Raw genomic sequence first — 17803 nt, 5'->3', positions numbered from 1 at the left:
GCTACCAATCAAATTCCAGCTCGCCTTTTTAAAGGGAACCTGTCACCCCCCGTACCGGGGTGACAGGCTCCCGACCCCCCGTTAGAGCCCCCTATACTTACCTAATCCCGCCTGGTCCCGCTTCTGGATTCGGTCGGGTCCCGGAGATCTCAGCCGCTGCAGCCCGGCGCGCGCGCTGACAGATGAGTCCAACGCTCATAGAGAATGACGGAGCGCTGGACTCTCCTGTCATTCTCTATGAGCGTTGGACTCATCTCTCAGCGCGCGCACCGGGCTGCAGCGGCTGAGATCTCCGGGACCCGACCACCTCCAGAAGCGGGACCCGGCGGGATGAGGTAAGTATAGGGGTCTCTAACGGGGGGTCGGGAGCCTGTCACCCCGGTACGGGGGGTGACAAGTTCCCTTTAAGAATCGAATTAGGGATGGTCCGAACCCGCCGAGGTTCTGGTTCGGCTGAACCCGAACGCTCGGCATCGGATTACCGCTGTCTGCCCGCTCCGTGCAGCGGGCAGATCCAGCGTGAGGACCGCCTGGAAAACTGGGATACAGCCTATGGCTATGGCTGTATCCCAGTTTTCCAGGCGTTCCTCCCGCTGGATCCGCCCGCTGCACGGAGCGGGCAGACAGTGGTAATCATTGCGGATGGTTCGGGTTCGTACGAACTCCGTACGAACTCGGTTCGGACCATCCCTAAATCAAATCATGGTTGCTATGGGCAACTGCTCCTCTGTGCATGGTTCGATAAATCTCCCTATAAGTAGCTTGCTGATGGTAAAGGAAATATCTATAGGATTTAGAAGAATAATTCCGTCTAACTTTCACCCAGTCATGCAGACACTTGTTTGGGGATTAGTGAATATATGTCTAGACTGCACTTCCAAGATGCACCATTGCCCAGTCATGCTAATCTCATGGTATAGTAGTGTCAAACTATAAGACAAAGGAGCATATACAGTTAAAGGGGTTGTCCACCATAAACTCCTGGGCCTCCCTTTGCTGTTGTCATCGTTTTCACAACATTCACTGATATGTTGCTTTAAATTCACCAACGTTGGCTATGCATCCAGGTTACACAGTGTGATGTGCAGCCTATAACAATAAACTTATTGGGCACACAATAAGCCAATGAACAAGCACTTTTTTGTTAGTTGGCTAATAGCTGGCCCTTCTAATTTAAGTAATTCATTGTAATATCCAAAATACAACAATATTTGGAGGAAAATGAGGTGCTCTGCAATTGATTGCAGCTCAGTAGATTTTATTGATCTCAACAAAGTGTGGAGTAAAACTACGGCTGTTGTTTTGAGGTTCCCTATAATGACTGCAATGCAATGTAACTACGGCAGTTGAATTCACACTACGTATCAGATAACGGCCGTTGTTTATACGGCCCCGTGAAAAATGAACATGTCAATTATTTCCGGCCTGTAATACTACAACAACGCCCCGTGGATTTCAATGCGGCCGCAAACGTAAAACTTATATTTGCCGAATTAAACTTGATTTTGATGTAAAAAAATTCTGAGTGGTTTCTCGGGCTGGGCGCAGTATTTAAAGTAAATGACCTGTTTCATCCCGTTTATAATCATGTTAGGAATCAAAATTAAACAACGGTCGTAGTTTCACGACTAGCCCGTACACTGGCCAAATATTGGCAACAAGCATTCCTACAGACACTCACTGGCTGTATAAAGGGGCCTTTCGACTAGACAATTTAAGAATGCTACCCATTTATTAAACCGTCAGAGCCACTTCTATATATCTGGCAGCTTCTTGGAATGTGTAGTCTACATCTACACACTGTCTATGAATTAATTTTAGTAAATGTAGGCCACAGTCTTTAAAGTGTCACTGTCGTTTTTTTTTGTTAGTTTTTTTTTTTTTTTGCAATAATCAATAGTACAGGCAATTTTAAGAAACTTTGTAATTGGGTTTTTTAGGCAAATATGCCATTATCTGCATTCAAAAAGACTTTCCCAAGGCCCCCCCACCCTCTCCCCCCTCTCTCTGTTATTCACTGCTCATGAGGTAATCTCAACTCTTATTTTAGTCGAGCCCTGTCTAATCTATGGAGAGGGGATGGGGAGGAGGGAGATTAGTCGCCAGCAGAGAGCAGAGAACAAAGGATTACACAGTGGAAGCTGTGTGAAAGCCAGTATTCAGAGGTCAGAGAGGTCAGTGCTGACTTCAGAGGGGATAGCCCGGTGATTTGCTGTAGCTGTTTTGGTGCCACATCTCTGCCTCAACTCTGTAATAGGAATTATTTAGCAAAACAGTTTCTTTCTGTACTGAAAAAGCTGTTTTCCTAGCTCCCCCTTCACTCCAGAGGAAACAGGATTTCTGTATCCATTATGCTCTATGGAGAGGGGAGGGGCCGAGTGAAGTGAGTGAGTACGGAGGAGTCCTGCACAACACCCTGCAATCTTCTCTCAGCAAGTTTCTAGATAAGAACTGACCTTTCTGACCCCTGAATCCAGCGTTTTAGGTGCCCAGACAGTCTACAAACAGCTGATCTACATGTCTCTTCTTCCTGTTCACTCATCTCCCTCTGCCCCTCCCCCTTCCATAGGATATAATGGACACAGCAGAACCTGTCTTCACTTGCTTCTCTGTACTGAAGACAGATTTGCCTGATAATGCACAGATAACAAGTGATAGGGAAGGCTAGGAAATTGGGTAACAGTGACAATTATGGCTTGGCTTGCTAGCAGAGGCAGGCTAGATGCAACTGGTGACACGTAGGCAGCAGGCAGGACCACAGCAGGACTCAGGACTGGTACCGTGAGCAGCAATCACAGTGCGGGAACCATGGACAGGAATCACGGGAGAGCTGGGACCACACAATAGGAAGCATGCAGAGGCTCCAACACTAGGGGCAGGACAGGGCGGAATTTATAGGGAGGTGTTTAGTGCACATAAACAATTAGGGATGTACTGTCCCTTTAATTTTCACATGGGCTCCGGCGTCAGGGACAGCGGGGAAGCCGATGAAGCCCAGGTGCAGGTGCAGCGGTGGCCCGGAGCATGGAAACCACTGCAGCCATGACAAGCACTGCCTAAAGTACCTGACGGTTAAGGGTATATTTGTCAACATGCTGTTGACTGATTCTATTGGCAGCCTAAAAAATATTAATACTGCTCTTTACTGTGATGCAGGTTGAAACTTATGACCGGCGTATAATAAGTAATGCAACGCATTAGCAAATTAGTATGTAACTTCAGGTAGATCCTATTTTGTGCTGTAGCAGTCAGTCATTACAACATATATTCTGCTCATCCCTCTAATCAGATTTATATCATATTGTATTAACTAACTAACACTATGGCCTTTTCCATCGAAATATCACATGCCTCTATAGCTATTTATTTAGGGTAACGTTAGGGAGGGAGCTGGTTAAGTAGATTTATCACCTGGGAAAGTTTTTTCTAGTGTGTATCTTCAGAAAGGGCAGCCTGTCCTCCAGGTCTTCTTATGCTCAGATGGGGATATCATACAGTTCGTGTCACCGTGATCCTCACCAATACATATTTGAGCAGCATAATGTGAGCTAGTAACTGGAGAGCCTTCATCCAGAATTCCGTAGGCCAGGCTGTCATCTGAAAGGCTGGTACTAAGCCATGGGAGTAGTGAACATAAAAGCCTTATGTCCTCATGACATATGATGTTAGAGTAAGAAAGAGAAAAAAAAAGGAAAAACTTACTCTTGCTGCTCTGAGGCCACTATAATCTGCCTGGCCTGGGCATGGTGCCAAGAAGACAGTAAAATGCGCTAGAAAGTTAACTAGATTGGTTGAGGACTGTAGGTGTAAATAAGTGTTCCTTCTTGTTTTTGTGAATCTTATTCATGGTTGTTTTTTAGTTTAGAGCGTAATTTATTATGGCTGTATACAGGCTTGGAATGGCCACAGGGGAGCAAGGGGCATTCCAAGTGGGCCGCTGAACTAAAGTTAGCCTCCTATTGTGTCTAGTTCATTCATTGAATGTCTGTGACTGACTGGTTGTGCAAGGGCAAGATGGTAAGATGGCAGGTCATCTTGACACTTACATCCTGTGTTAGCAAAGTGCTCGGCTCATCTTCTCTAATCCTGGTCCTCCTCCTGAACCACAGTGACACCTAATGTGTTCTCCTATCCATATCTACCTTCAGTTTCTTCTTGCAGGCGTCTTCTTCACCCATGTGTACCACAATATATTATATGGTAAAATGAAAGAAGATAGAGGTCCTCAATAGTAACACAGAAACCTTAAATAGTAAGTGCATCATGACTTACTATTATGTCATGATTAGAGATGAGCGAACCTGGAGCATGCTCGAGTCGATCCGAACCCGAACTTTCGGCATTTGATTAGCGGTGGCTGCTGAACTTGGATAAAGCCCTAAGGCTATGTGGAAATCATGGATATAGTCATTGGCTGTATCCATGTTTTCCAGACAACCTTAGAGCTTTATCCAAGTTCAGCAGACCCAGCTAATCAAAAATCGAATGTTCGGGTGCGGATCGACTCGAATCTGAACCCGGTTCGCTCATCTCTAGTCATGATGATCGCATAATCATTGACACTCTGCCGATTTGATCAACAATGGGCCTGAAGAATAGAGTAGTAATATTCCCAAAAGTCTTTTGAGTCTGTATGATCCAAAATATGTTCATCTAGTCCTAGTACTTCTAGTTTGCCCAAGTCTTTTCCGTTAACAGTGGACATCTAGGTAACTGGTTTAGTGCCCTTTGGAAGCCAGATTTTTGCTGCAGTTACATATCCTATATCTTGAAGTTGTTTCTGCATGGAATTACTATGTTCTTGCTAGCCATTTATGGCTCCTATGGCAGATTGTACTGTGTATTATTCTGGGTGCATTTGTTATATTGCATTTGTTGTGGTTGGGCTGCGTTCATAACATGGCAGTAGGGAAGTTTGCCCATGGATGCCATGTGTAATAGTAGGGGGCTATTATTGGAAGCAGGCAATAAAATGGCTGGTTTCCTGCCACTGTGCGGGTAGCTAGTTGATGATTTTAAAGACAGTTTTTGGGCCGCTCCCATTGTTCCCTAGTTTTTACCTTTTAACCCTCTCCTATGAATTTTTGCCGAAGGGGGGCTACCGGGTCACTACCTTTGGAAGTGATCCCAGGGTAGGTGGTGGCTGGCCTAGTAATCTAAGAGACAGTGGTGAAAAACACCAAAGAGTGTGGCAGAGATAATTCTGGAAACTGACTGACAGCATATTTGCATGAAAGCATATAATTTTTTAACCGTACATTGGATAAAGTGATCTGTGGGAATGGGCCCCTCAACCACCCATCAATACATTAGAAAAAACATAGCACTCTTATGGCAAGTTAAAAGGGAACGATCAGGTTAGACAAATCTAACCTGCTAATATGTGCCTATTGGGCAGGAGACACAGAGGAGGAAGGTAAGTTTCTTATCCTCATTCTCTGCACTGTTCCCTTCAATTTTGTCATTTACTCCACAGTCCGTTAAGACCATTTGGAGCACTGGGGCACCATTAGGAGCACTGCTCTGCCCACTTAGCAACAATCCATCACCAGCCGGCCCGCCCCTTCTAATGATTATCAATGGAGCGGGCCAGCTGGGGGCGGATCAGCGCTATGGGAGTGGGGCAGTGCTCCTAGCGGCGCCTCAGTGCTGCAAACGGTCTTACTGGACCATAGAGTGAACAATGCAGAGGATGAAGGTAAGAGGCATACCTTCCTTCTCTGTGCCTCCTGGACAATAGGGAGATATTAGCAGGTTAGATTCAGTCCCCCTTTAAGAGAAAATTTATAACAAGGCGAGTATTTTCCTTAGTTCCAGTTTCAGTTTATGTACAGAAGAGACACAAAATATAACAAGAAACGTTTTGGTCCTCCCAGACCTTTCTCAAGCCAACAAGTCTCTGAACAAAGCATCTGGATAAGCCAGGTCTGGTGTAATGGCTTATCAGGACTCTCCATTCAGAGACTTGTTGGCTTGAGAAAGGTCCGGGAGGATCGAAACATCGCCTGTTATATTTTGTGTCTCTACAGTATATATTCTGGTTGGAACGAAGGAAAATACTCACCTTGTAATAAACTTTTGCTTAACTTGCTATAAGAGTGACATGGTTTTTCCAATGTAATATATTTGCATGGTCAGCAACTAGCAATCAGGTTGGGCGTCAACATAAATTCAGTGCAGTTTCCACCTTGGCCAGTGGGGCACAGGCTGGTTGAGCCATTGACTGCAGGTCATGAGCTCCTACTTTCGAATTGAGTAATAGTAATATTTCTTGTTGTCACAGCTGGATCGGTGGTCTGGCATTCTTGGTGACCACTTCCAGGTGTCAGTGAAGATGTTAAATCACAAGGTCCTTCCTTTGCATACTTTTTGTTAAAGCAAATTACCAGCTGTGGCCTACCCCTACGCTTTAAAATAAAATTAGTTTTTGTGATGAGCGAACCGGGTTCGGGTTCAAGTCAATCCGAACCTGAACGTTCGGCATTTGATTAGTGGTGGTTGCTGAACTTGGATAAATCTGGAAAACATGGATACAGCCAATGACTATATCCATGTTTTCCACATAGCCTTAGGGCTTTATCCAAGTTCAGCAGCCACCGCTAATCAAATGCCGAAAGTTCGGGTTCGGATTGACTCGAGCATGCTCAAGGTTCGCTCATCTCTATTGTTATTGTAAAGGGTTTTCTTAAAGATTTAAATGGTAACTCTACTCGGATAACTGCGTGAGTTGTGGAAGAGATGGGGGTGTATGGATAGACATGATCTGGTCGTGCCCAATTATTCAAGATTTCTGGTCCAAGGTACATCATCTTCTTAACTCACAGTTAAATCTCCCTGGAGTATATGCCCCTAAGAATAGTTTATTAGGTTTGGTTTACAACTTAGTCCCAACTAAAGGTCCTAAAATGAACTTTTTATATGAAGCACTAGGGTCAATGTCCACCAAGGGCAACATCTGAAGAGTTTGTATGTTTTCTCGGTGTTTGTGTCCCTCCCACAACCAAAAACATACAGTTAGGCAAATTTAGGTTGTGAGCCCTAATGGGGACAAGGACCAAAATTGACAAACTGTGTAAAGTGCTGCGGAATCAGTTGGCGCTATACAAATATAAGCATTATTATTTTTTTATTCCTCTCTGTCCTATGTCCTCTTCAGTCCCCGGCTGAACAATCCCACCTTAACTTCCGAGACTGACAGCCCTCTCAGCCACTCACTGTCCCTTCTCAGTCAGTGGATGGACGGCTTTTGCGCCTTGTCAGCAAAAGTTAATTTTGAGCGAAATACCCCTTTAAGGTTGTGATTCTGATGTTTAGCAATTATGGGATTGTTTTGGCCTCTTTCTTCGCAAGACAAGTCGGGTCTATGACACGTTGTTGTTGGGTTAGATCGCTTCGTGCAGTGTATTTCTGTATCCAGGCATTCTGTTAGATGTTGTACTTTGCTTTTATTGTCGTGTCTTTTATATGATTTTCTGGTTCTAGTTATATATGTCTAAGACGTTTGCAATGGACACTTGAGCCTTTGTGGCAATTATTACACAGCCTAAGTTTTTATTTTAACTCTCTAGTGTGGTCTTATTTTTTGATCCTCCTCGTATTTCTCGTATAGGTCAGACAACGCGTCCTGCAGATGAGATAACTCTCTGGAAAGCAGTTGCCGTCAGTCTCTGGGTTGCCGTAACATTACAGTTTTACTTTCCTTGCCGTTTCCCCTGCAAAACCCAGAGCCTCTCTTGTTAGAGAGGAGGCCAACATCTGGAAGACTGAACTATCTGGATTTATGTTCTCCCTTATCCAGACATCAGGCCTTGTCTGTACCTCAGGTTTAGGAGATCACTGTAGTCCGTGATTTGTGTCTGTATGTGTTAGGGTTTGCTACAGACGGAACATAGAAAAACCTGAAGGGGATCATTTATGAACACATACAGTAACCACTACGAGAGAACATTCTGGCCTATGATGTACTTGCCTGAGGCAACAGAGATTAAAGAGGTTCTAAAGTCTTAGCAAACAATGCTCAGCTAAATAATCACTACAGGGTTATCCAGATTTAGTTACAATAAACTGAATGGAGCTGAGTTGTTATACCACACACAACCTGCGGACTAGAGTGGAGCTGTTTATGGAAGGAAACATCTTTGTTTTTTCTAATCTTAGAAAATCCTGTTTAATTATTTGTGTTTGCTGCAGAACTTAGTGCAAATTCACGGCAAAGGTGTCACATAAAGATTCACATTGACATTGAAGGGATGACATCTAATGTGAAAAACTGCTGTATTGCTGTGAATTTAAAGATATGCAGCCTGGATGCTCGGCTGGGCTGTTTGTCAGTACGACACACACAGTTCTTTGACAGATCACAGCACAAAACAGCAGATCACATATCTCTTCTCTTCTACTATGCCATAGTTGGGTTTTACAATGCATTTTACAGGCTTGCATTGAGACTGTACTGATGATTTACACAGTACACTGCTATAGATGGCATACGGAGGGAGAAGAGGTTACTGATGGACTGGGTTTTGCAAAGACAAGACAACAGGACAGTAATGCTGCATTGATACATCTTGTATATCACAGACTGAACTCTTCATCTCTTACAGAACTCTTTATATCACAATTCATTATGATGCAGTGAGCTCTGAAACAGCTAAAGTTAAATCATAATGAATGCAGCCTAAAGAAAGGGTTACCCTGGGCACCTACCGTGTTTCCCCAAAAATAAAACACCCTCCTAAAATAAGACACCCCACTTACTCTACCCTCTAACCTCAAGTAAGGCATCCCCCTGAAAGTAAGGCACCCCCTACTCTAAACTAGGGCACCCCCCTAAAGTAAGGCACCCTCGAAAGTAAGGCCACCAATTGCCACCCCCCATTGCCACCCAGGACTAACCTAATCCCCTTGTGGACCTCCGAAACTGGCACCACAGGCAGCCTGGTCCATGGCCCCCACATCCTCCACATGTCCCGACGCACACCGCCGAACGTCATTCCGCCGCACACCTGACCCGACGATGCATGCCTGACCCACCTTAAGCCTGACCCCATGCCGCCGCCGCGCGCCAGACCCAACGTACGCCTGATCCGACGCTGATGTCGTACACTTGACCTGCTGCTCACGGTGAGTATTCCAGGGAGGTTCATGCAGGATGTCCTATTTCTCTACCCCTGGACCCCCCACCCTGGCTGGTGGGAGAGAAACAAGACATCCCCCCGAAAATAAGACATAGTGCCTGTTTTTTTTTAGGGGGGGAACATAAGGCACCGTCTTATTTTCGGGGAAACTCGGTAGGCTGCACAGAACTGGGCGGATGATTAAGGGTAAATTCACACGCACAAAATCCGCAGCTAATCTGCAATACACGTATTATTATTAATACGTGTATTGCGGATTAGCTGTGGATTTCGTGCGTTAGACTCCCGGCGGATCCACCCATGTGAATTTACCCTAAAACAGTACAGGACTATAGACTGAATGTTTGGGTTGGGGTGGAGGGGGTTACTGATGCACTGTCTTTTCAAAGGGCTAGGACCAGAAGGGAATAATCTAAACAGCACAGAAAGAAGAAAAAGTTACCCTAAGCACTGCTACTGGTGAGATGAGAGGGAAGCCTTGTTACAGCCATAGGCTATGTTCACACTACGTAAAACTACGGGCGTAGTTCTCGCCACAGAACTACTGCCGTAGTTTTGCGGAGTTGAACATAGCCTTGTGAGCAATTGGATCCCGGCCGGAGCATACACACATCGTATACGCTCCGGCCGGGATCTATGCGGCGCCGGAAAAAACTGACAGGTCAATTCAGTGAATTCCGGCCGCAGAAAGACCTGTCAGTTCACATAGTGAAGCGAGCGGCTCCGGCCGTTTGCTTCACTGTGTGCTATGAGAAGCTCTGATGCGGGCGCGCGGTGATGCGCCCGCATCAGAGCTCTGCGGCCGGACGGATCATCCGGCCGGTACTTAAGTACCAGCCGAGATGATCCGGCCAGAGACCGGCCATTCCGTGATCTGGCCGGGGTCACGGAACGGCCGGTCTCTTACGTAGTGTGAACATAGCCATAGGCTGTGTCCATGTTTTCCAGGACGCCCTAGAGCTGCAAATGCCGTACACTCAAGTTCAAACGTTCGCTCCACTCTAATAGACATGAATGCATTAAGATCAATGATCAACCAAACGGTGTCCCTGAAGTTACATAGAGGTCCTGATTTGCCTGTATGTGCCGTACGTCACTTCTCATAATGAGGAGCCATATAATGAATCTATATTATATGTATAATTTTTTTTTTACATCTTTACATGAGTAGCAGCAGTAAGGGGTGTGTGTGTGTGTGTGTAAATGGCCTCTTTGCGCTGCCACCAGTGACTGTGTCAGGAACTGTAGCAATGCTCAAGCCCTGATCCCAGAATAGTTACATATAAACATATCACTCGAACTGCTGCTGCATCCCCTGATGTCTCTTCTTATACATGTTGCAATTACAATAGACATTACATCTCCCTCTCTATACTGCAGCCACTCAATGTTAGGCTATGTTCACACTGCATATGAATCCGTCCGTAGATCGTACGCCGCCGTACATGTGAGGCTGAAACTACGGGCGTGGGACAAATAGACATGAGGCCGTATGCGTACGAACCGCGAACATATGCCCGTAGTACAGTTATGCTTCCTAGCTTGTTTCGAAATGATCTGAGGCAGGTCATCTTCGCCCAGCCCCGTAAACCACACAGAACCTTTTGGATCGAAAAATCAAGTTCAATTTGGCTGAAATAAGTACTCCGTACGGGACCGCATGGAAATCCACGGCCGTGAGTTTCAACATTTCCGTCCTGAAACAATGGTCTTGTTCATTTTTCACGGCGCCGTATACGATTCGGCCGTAAGCTCATACGTAGTGTGCACTGTTCGGGCGTATATCGTATACTTTCAAGCTAACGCATCAACCTCAAAACTACATGCGTATATTCGCGGTTCGCACTACGGATGGATTCATACGCAGTGTGAACATAGCCTAAAGATTTTAAAAAAATCTTTAGTAAAGGTATAAAGAAATTCAAGGAAAAATTTATATATATATATATATATATATATATATATATATATATGTTATGATCACTAACTTGTCTTACATCCTGACCACCTCCACGATCATTTACATTTTTTTATAAGCTGATTTAGATTTAGTGACCCTTTAATTGTATTTAGATTCTGACTTACCATCAAACATAGAGCATTAAGCTGCTGGACTCTAAAAGGAAATCTGTATTGGGAACAGTCACTTTTCCTGATGTGTAATGGTTCCAGACAATTTCTATACATTATAATGGGGAAGTCAAAAAGGGGGGGGGGGATCCTCCCCCATGTACACAGATACACAGCATACGGTACAGCTCTTCTCATGCTTTGCTTGCCTCAGTTGGATATTCTGTACTAGGGAATATTCAGATTTATTGCAGACATTTCTGTGACTCTCCTATTCGTCTAAATAGGGTCTGCAGAAATCCAAGTGCATTCTGCAGAAGCAAACCCATTTACATATACAGAACAGATTTTCTATTGCAGAAATTTCAGTAACATATCAGCTTTATGTGAATACCCCCTCATGTGTAGTAGTGAATTATAAGGGCACAGCACCAAGAAGGTGTGTGCACCTCTTCCTGGATATGCGACACCTGTGTATGCTGCATACTGTCTTTTATCCTTTAGGGGGCACTGCTTTGTTTCATATATAAGAGTCAGGATGCACGGAGCAGCCTCTCACAAGTTAGATTCCCTGCTGCCTTACTGCTTTGCCTCAGCAGCTTTCACCCTTTCTCGTAATCTTCTTCTTTCCAGCTCTCTCTCTCCTGTCCCTGTCCAACACTGCAGCTGCTTCTCGCTTTTCTTCCCACTTTAATCCTCTTCTCTTTAAGTATTCACATTTACCTGCTCCCCCTCCTCTTCTCTGTCCTACCCACCTCCTTATCTCTCTCATACAATTCTCTTTCCACTCTATTCTTTATCATTGCTTTCTCCACTGTCACATATTATCCATTCACTTTTTTGTGTCACACATTTCTCCCGTCTCTTGCAGTTCCTTCTCATTCCTCTCCGAGATCCATTTTCTCTTCTTTATTTGCATACCATTTTACTGCAAGTTCTATCAAGTTCTCACCTGTTTTTACATTTGATCGCTTTCTTCTTACTTTTGTCCCCTTTCACTCTTTCTAGTTTTGCTCACCCATCTTCTATTTTCTTCCCTCACGGAGACTTTCGAAGTATAAGATTTTTTTTTCTTGTTCCACTTTTTTTGTGGTGACTTCTATAGGACTACCTACCCCCTTCTTTTCTGGAGGGGCCACCTTGCCTCTCCCCCACAACATTCGGCACCATAGCTCCCCCCAGCCGTGCAGCCCCCCGTCCCTTGGCCCCGTTTGGCCTTGGGAGGAAGACATTGGTCGCAGTGGCTATCGGTGTGGTGATGGTTCTAATATTGGTCATCCTAATTCCGGTGTTGGTCAACTCAGTGGGCTCCGATGGCCACTATGAAATGTTGGGAACCTGTCGGATGGTATGCGACCCCTACCTCAGCAAAGCAGGGGTAACTACCACAAGTACCAGCATCAGAGCCGGGACTGGAGCTGAACCCTTGAGTGACAGAGGACAACAAGCCCCATCGACTTTAGTGCAAGGTCCTCAGGGCAAAGCAGGACGTCCTGGTAAGCCTGGTCCACCTGGAGAGCCTGGGCTGCCAGGTCCACCAGGTCCACAAGGGCCACCAGGAGAACGAGGAGAACCAGGGAAACCTGGACCACCAGGCTTGACAGGAGGAGGTGTGAATGGAGCCATAAGTACAGCCACCTACACCACCATACCCCGTGTGGCCTTCTATGCTGGTTTGAAGAACCCCCATGAGGGTTATGAGGTCCTTAAATTTGATGACGTGGTCACCAACCTTGGGAACAACTACGATGCAGCAAGTGGGCGGTTCAGCTGTACAGTACCGGGCACTTACTTCTTTACCTACCATGTCTTAATGAGAGGTGGAGACGGCACCAGTATGTGGGCGGACCTCTGCAAAAATGGCCAGGTGAGTGTACGACAATGACATATCTATCTTTTGTTTTTGTATTTATATATCTTTTTTTAAAAAATTGTAATTGAATTAAGAGAAATAGCTAAATCTAAGAAAAAAGTCTAAACTTTATTCCAAGTTTTAAAATACACAAGCAGATTGCATATTGTGTGTGCTTCTTATAGACCTGACAAAAATCACTACAAATGTGGCTAATTGTCTCATTAGAATGTATCAAATTGCCTAAATAATAAAGGATTACGAAATCTGAAATTTTCACAAATAGCAAAAATATTTTCCGTCCCTTAAAATTCAAATAGGACTTTTCTAAATAAGAAACGCAATATAAAATGAGCAGCGCATTGTGTATCTGTCACACTAGAAGCTTTTTCCTCTTCACTTTACTTCCACTGGGGAACTTGTATAAACTAAAAATATTCATATGAAACCTGCACTAAGCTGTGGATGGGGCATACGGTTCTACGAGGTCTCCTGTATTGAACTTTCAAAGTAAATTAAGCGATGACTAGTGTAAAGAATTTTCAGAGAGGAAGAAAAGGAAACATCAAGGAGGAGTGAAGGATATTTAAGAATTTCCCACTATTCGAGAACTTCTGCAGAATCTTTACTCCCCGATTGGCACTATCAGAATTAATTACCATGAAAAAACAAGCTAGCCCAGAGGGTACATGAGTAATGAAGATTAACTAAGCCGGCCATGAACTTACACGGGGCAGCTACATAGTGCCCGTCATTCTGTATTAAAGGGTCTTGTTACTCCAATACATAACGTACTGAGGTCCCCGTAGACTTTGACGTTTTTATTACCTTATTCCTATTACTATCCCAGCATTGACTGATGCAAATTTTTTTTCAGAAGCAGAAACAATGGTCACAATGGGTGACTTATTAAATAGAACGCCTTAGGGACGGTGCTTATCCCTTCTCCAATGTTTAAGCATTATATCACCCGCAGACAAGGGCGAGATAGCTCAGTGGAGCAGGGAAAATGAGTTTACCCAGAGGAAGTGGAAAAACTAGCTGCCTAGAGAAAGGTAGACAGTTAGCACATGGTAGGAAAGAGATCTCGCCTAGAGATGGAGGGAGGTAGTTTTTGGAGAATAGATTTGGTCATGAGCATCTTCTGGAGATCAGTCAAGAGACATTTTGGGAACAACAACAACAAGTAAGAAAATAAGTATATAGGGATGTAGTACTCATGTAAAAAGTTGGACTAGAATAAAAAAAAAGGTAACTAGGTAACCTAAAATACTCCAAAAACACATAATTGATAAAGTTGGTGGAACTAAATATAAACTAAATATAAATCTAGAGATGCAGCCAAAACTAAAAATTTCAAGTGTTCATGATAGCTAGACATCAGATGTAAAACATCATGGTGTAGAACATCATGGTCAAAATTCTACCAACAGATTTAAAAAACAAAAATAATACTTCAAGACAATATGAGTTTCCTAGGTTTTTAGTTCCCGTTTACAGGACTTAGATTGTTTAGGTGACACATCCAGAAGATTTAAGGAGACAAATCAGTGTGCTGGTTATACATGGTGTTAGTTCCTGATAACTAGGACTTGCTTTGTTGAGGCAACCTGGTTCAGACCACTTGAAGATATTCGGTGTTATAGAATACAAGTCAGTATTCTAGTCATACATGGCGCTAGTTCTTGATAAACAGGACTTAGATTGCTGAAGCGACCCAGTCCAGAGGAATTAAAGGTACTCTGAGTGTGCTGGTCATACATACATCATGTTAACTGGATCTAGATCTAAAGATACTCCAAGTTTCAAAAGACAATTCAGTGCTCTGATATACTTTGTATCAGTCCTTAATAACTGGGACCTAGGTTGCTGAAGTGATCTGTTTCAGAGCATTTAAGATTACAGGACATGTCAGTCTTATTATTATTCTACTTTTTAGGGTAACAAGTCATGTTTTTCACAAGATGGTGAAAAAAGCCCTTAAAATAACAATGATCACAAATCTAAATTAAACTAATACTACAAAAACATCTAAAAAAAATCTATGGACATCTACAAATTTAAAGGGAAATTAAAAATTTTAGAGAAAGAAATATTAAGAAAACAAACAATAGTTCTTACTAGTGCTTACTTGATTTTGAACACCAAAGGAGCAAAATACACTTAAACTTCATAAAAAAGAAACAGTAGAAGAAAGGCTAGTACTATATCCCCTAATACAGTCTTTACAATGATACAAAGAGCTCACTCCCAAAGGAGAAGGACAGATATTCGGTTATGGTTTGGACATTGTTGTATTTACAATGAGGTGAATAAATTCCCATTTGCTGCTCTTCTACTAATCAGCACTTTGTTAAAAAGAAAACAAAAAAATGCAAATGATGCTAGTTCAAAGAACGCCGAAATACAAGGAAAGAACTAGTACATGAAAGGAACCGAGTGGTAAGTAGAGACATCTAACACAGGGATACAAAGAGATCCATTCCTAAGACACGGAGTAGTCAAAAGTAGGGCAAAAATGTTTAGTCCTGACGAGTTGAAGGATTTTTCTTTTTTTTTAAGAGAGAAGATCTAGTTCAGCTAAGAAAACGAGAAATTATATATAAAAACTAAAATTGAAGACACTTTAATTATGGCCAACATGATAATGAGATGTAAAAACTGATGAAAATATGTTAGTGATGTTTAGGGTAAGTTAGCATACGGAAGGGAATCAACACCTAACGCTCTATAGGGCTGGTTAAGGGGATTGGGGAGATGATACAATGAGGAACAAATAGAGAGGTCAAGTCCGGGCTTAGACTAAGAGCCAATGTAAGCCAAAATAAAATACTATCGAAGACTTCTAGTCAATTATACCATTCTATACTACTATAATGTGTACTAAAATAGGGAAAGATAACCAATATGAGTAAAGGATAGGTAGCTTATATAGAGAGAGGACTAGCCCAATGGATTTCTCTTCAACACAGATTCAATAGGAAGTTGTTAGATATAAAATTCTATCCTCAATCAGACTGGAATGAGATGTTCCTTAGCATTGGCAAATTACATATGGATATAAAGTGTTGGGATGCTGACACAGTCTAAGGAAAACCACCCATGATGGACTATTTAGTGGGTCCGCTGACTATTGTATTCTTGAATGTGACCATGTAGCTGGCACATTGGTTGTCACCACCATTAATTTTCTCTTGTTGGATTCACAAGGAAAAATGGCATAAGCCCAAGATGAGTGTAAGACTCAATAGAGTAATAGGAGTTACTAACAAAAATGAAACAAGGCCCGCAAGGCTATAGAAAGCGAGGCAGGGCTAGCTTGGAGGCTGGGAAAATGTTGGATAGCCTTAAGCAGGTGAAACTCTGAGTGGAGGTGAGACATAGCCTAGAGTCAATGAGACTACGGGAGACACCAAGATACCCTGAGGCAATACAGGACAGTGACCTCTACATGGGGCTTGCCTAACTATAGAATAGGGCTTACCAGATAATTTCTTACCACAAGTGGTATATTCTGTAGGCCCATTGTTTTATTATGTACAATAAAATCTTAATTTACACAGTCTGTATAACTTGGGTTATACCCAGCGCAATCTGTGCCCAGGGAGCGTTCTGCTTTCAGACATTCAGGCATAGAGTATAAGGAACGAGGCATGGGTGACAGGCACGCTCAGGGAGCGTTCTGCTTTCAGACATACAGGCATAGAGTATAAGGAACGAGGCATGGGTGACAGGCACGCTCAGGAAGCCTCAGGTAATTCTCTACTACGGGAGAGTGATACAAATCACATAGTTGCTATTGGTAACACAGTATGAAATAGAAACAGTCATATAAGAAGTAGTTGACTGTAGCAGATAATATATCAAATAACATACAGAAACTGATAACGAATAGGGAACATTTACTATATACGGGGTGTACATATATGGTTTTTTTTTCTTAATCCATCTGTTTTGCATGGATAGATAGCATATAAATAAATAAATAGATGGATAGATAGATAGGTGTGAGATACTTAGATACATGGATGGGTACAAGATAAATATATATAGTGATATAAGTTGACCCAAGAGGTGCAGTAAAATCACAGTATAGCCATTACTCACACACATCCTCAATATTTCCCAATAGCAATAAAAATCAATCAATCTCAAGATATTAGAGGTGGTCACAACTCTTAGTATTATCGAATTTTGCCTGCCCCATTTTCCCCTGAGAAAAACAGGGAGCGAATACTGAAATTTTACTGTGAGTATATGGGAGACAGATAGATAGCAAGATAGATAGATGCCTGAGGCTTGAGAAAGGGTCCGTTATGGGGCAGAAACATCACTTCTTACTTTGAACCTTGATGGAATAAATATCACTGTTTATTTTCTCTGACTTTGGGAGTGCAGCAGTATTTTTGTGAGTGATAGATAGATAGATAGATAGATAGATACTATAGATAGGAGATAGACGGATAGATAGGTGATAGATAGATAGATGTTAGATAGATAGATAGATAGATAGATAGATAGATAGGAGAGATAGATAGATAGATAGATAGATAGATACTATAGATAGGAGATAGACGGATAGATAGGTGACAGATAGATAGATAGATAGATGATAGATAGATAGATAGATAGATAGATAGATAGATAGATAGATAGATACTGTCAAAAGATAGATCAGAAACTTCACATACATATGTAGCCTATTGATTATTAGAGGTACCTGACAATATGAAGTCCTATCTGA

At 42.9% G+C, this 17803-nt stretch overlaps 1 protein-coding gene across 2 annotated transcripts in view; it reads left to right on the top strand.

Annotated features, from left to right (window-relative positions):
* Window positions 1-12465: 12465 nt before the first annotated feature.
* Window positions 12466-17803, top strand: part of C1QL1 (complement C1q like 1) — a 69816-nt gene continuing 64478 nt past the window's right edge. Inside the window, exons 1-2 of one of the 2 annotated variants that reach the window (XM_069953135.1) lie at window positions 12466-12598; window positions 12656-13074. In XM_069953135.1, the coding sequence (XP_069809236.1) occupies window positions 12466-12598; window positions 12656-13074 (552 nt within the window). Of the gene's footprint in view, window positions 13075-17803 lie in introns of both variants that reach the window. The other variant, XM_069953133.1, reaches the window with a different exon arrangement.

Source organism: Dendropsophus ebraccatus, chromosome 14 (assembly GCF_027789765.1).
Source record: "Dendropsophus ebraccatus isolate aDenEbr1 chromosome 14, aDenEbr1.pat, whole genome shotgun sequence".
In the NCBI taxonomy this organism is placed as follows: domain Eukaryota; kingdom Metazoa; phylum Chordata; class Amphibia; order Anura; family Hylidae; genus Dendropsophus; species Dendropsophus ebraccatus.
Note: the sequence above shows the minus strand (reverse complement) of the source record. Positions and strands in the feature narration are given on the sequence as shown.